Source organism: Triticum aestivum, chromosome 1B, assembly GCF_018294505.1.
Source record: "Triticum aestivum cultivar Chinese Spring chromosome 1B, IWGSC CS RefSeq v2.1, whole genome shotgun sequence".
NCBI classification, from domain to species: Eukaryota; Viridiplantae; Streptophyta; class Magnoliopsida; order Poales; family Poaceae; genus Triticum; species Triticum aestivum.
In genome coordinates, this window is record NC_057795.1 from 292,450,157 (window position 1) to 292,452,213 (window position 2,057).

Here is a 2,057-nt window from a genome sequence, read left to right on the forward strand (position 1 = left end):
AAGAACTTAAGAAATTGCCCATACCGACAGCATCTCCCACTTTAGAAAAAACCCTATCCCATCACGCAGGTATACCTGACCCTTTTTTAGCTAGTTTCGGGAAACTAGTAAGTTAAGTAAGTCAAGCCCTTCTAAGCGAAGAATAGCGGAGAGAAATGGTAATGTAATAAGGGAAAGGGAGCTAGCTGCTTCCATATCACCCCCAAAAAATAACCCAAAACTTCTAGAGGCATCTTCCATTCATTTCGATTTAGGTCTTTCTGCACCATATTTAGATCTTCCCTTTCTATGATCCGGAATTCGCAGCAAATCCTTGACTCCTCGAATACGATGGGATTTCACACCTGGCAAATCTTTCACTCTACCTCCTCTGACTAAGACTATAGAATGTTCCCGCGAATTATGACCTTCGCCTGGAATGTGAGCAAATATATCATGTCGATTGCTCAACCGTACTTTTTCTATCTTACGTAGAGCTGAATTAGGTTTTTTCGGTGTTCTCGTCGAAACACGCTGGCATACTCCTTGCTTCTGGGGACATTGATCCGAAGCTCGAGTACGGTCCGTGCGCCGTTTTTCTTCTCTACCATCACGAATCAATTGATTTTTTGTAGGCATCCTTCTTTCCTATGTCCTTCCCCCCTTTGCCCTTTCAAAAGTGGTTACTCCCGATCCGAAGCACCCCATTGCCATTCAAAGAGAGATCCAATCATCAAAATCAATAAAAAGGCCATCATGGGCCAAGATCCAAACAGATCAATCTTGTTAGGAGGTACTTCCCAAGGAAAAGAAAAGGTGACTTCCGGATCAGGGATAATAAATAAAATAGGAACCGGATAAAATTGTATATCGAAACGACTTCTGGCATCACTGGAGGGATCGGAACCACATTCGTAGGCCGACAATTTTTCTAGATAGATCGAACTATTGGAAGCAAATAGAAAAGGAACACCGAGTGGAATCAAAGAAACTAGTGAAATGATCACTAAATAGATAAAAATAGGTGCAAATTCCGACATCACCAAATCCCACTTTGTTCTCTTGCTCTCCTCACGGCGCTCCTTGCTCGCGGAGCGGCATATCGAAAAAAAGACGCTCAGATGTGGATTCGAACCACTGAAGGATTTCCAGGGCAATGCCCCTTGCTCTTCACACTAAAAAAAGAAAAAAAGGATTTGCAGTCCAGCAAGAAAATGGATGCGCTAACGCCCAACGGCTTTCGCGCTAGTTGCTCATTCCGTTGCTTGTTTTGCTCTAACCTGCGGTGGAGGAGCTTCCTCAAGAGCCGAGAGCCGGCCAGGGACTGGACAACCCTTGTTCGGGAAGGTCTTCTTCGCTATAGACGCCACCAAGAACAAGAAAGGGGAGCTACGCTCCTAGTCACTAAGCAGCTATTCTGTCCGACGGCGGACTCCATCAATTTGAGGTTCTTTCTCTCACGTAATTTCGCCCGCCCGTTCTACTTCTGTGCCAGAGGAAATGGGATTCGAACCCATGATACAATCTTCTTGTATGTCGATTTAGCAAACCAATACCTTAAGCCACTCAGCCATACCTCCAAGTTGTTGATCGGAATTGGATGTGCCGGGTTGGTTGCCCGAAGATCCACTACGTAAGCCATAGCGCGTGTACTGTTCTTTACTGAGCGAGAAAGTCTTTATCCAGATCTATGGATCTCCCCAGCGTCCAAGTGAGACCCCATCCAAACCAAATCCGCCACTCGTTGGGCGAGGCCTTGCTTTCTATGAACACCTCACCACTGAATGAGAAACTTAGCCTCCAACCCGACCAAGAGAGAAGACAGGGTCAATCCGACGCCGCCCTTCCTCATATGCCTGAATGGAATGAATATCTCCTTCATCTAGTTGAGAAGGGCAAAATCCCGGTGGGGAACAGGACCGTGACTCTTCTAAACTATTACATGACGGAGAAGTCCATTCTCGTCATGATCGATCCACGTCCTACCATAGTGCCTGGAGAACCTGCTTCTAGAGGATTCTATAGTGATCCACTGGAATCGGCCTCGGGTGACGCCTCCCTAGTCATCGAAAGATTTC

General features: G+C 46.1%; 1 protein-coding gene across 1 annotated transcript; it reads right to left on the bottom strand.

Moving 5' to 3' along the window:
* Positions 1-240: 240 nt before the first annotated feature.
* LOC123090382 (ribosomal protein S12, mitochondrial-like) lies at positions 241-618 on the bottom strand. Its single transcript, XM_044511710.1, has one exon. The coding sequence runs from the start codon at positions 616-618 to the stop codon at positions 241-243; it is 378 nt and encodes a 125-aa protein (XP_044367645.1).
* Between the last annotated feature and the right edge of the window lie 1,439 nt (positions 619-2,057).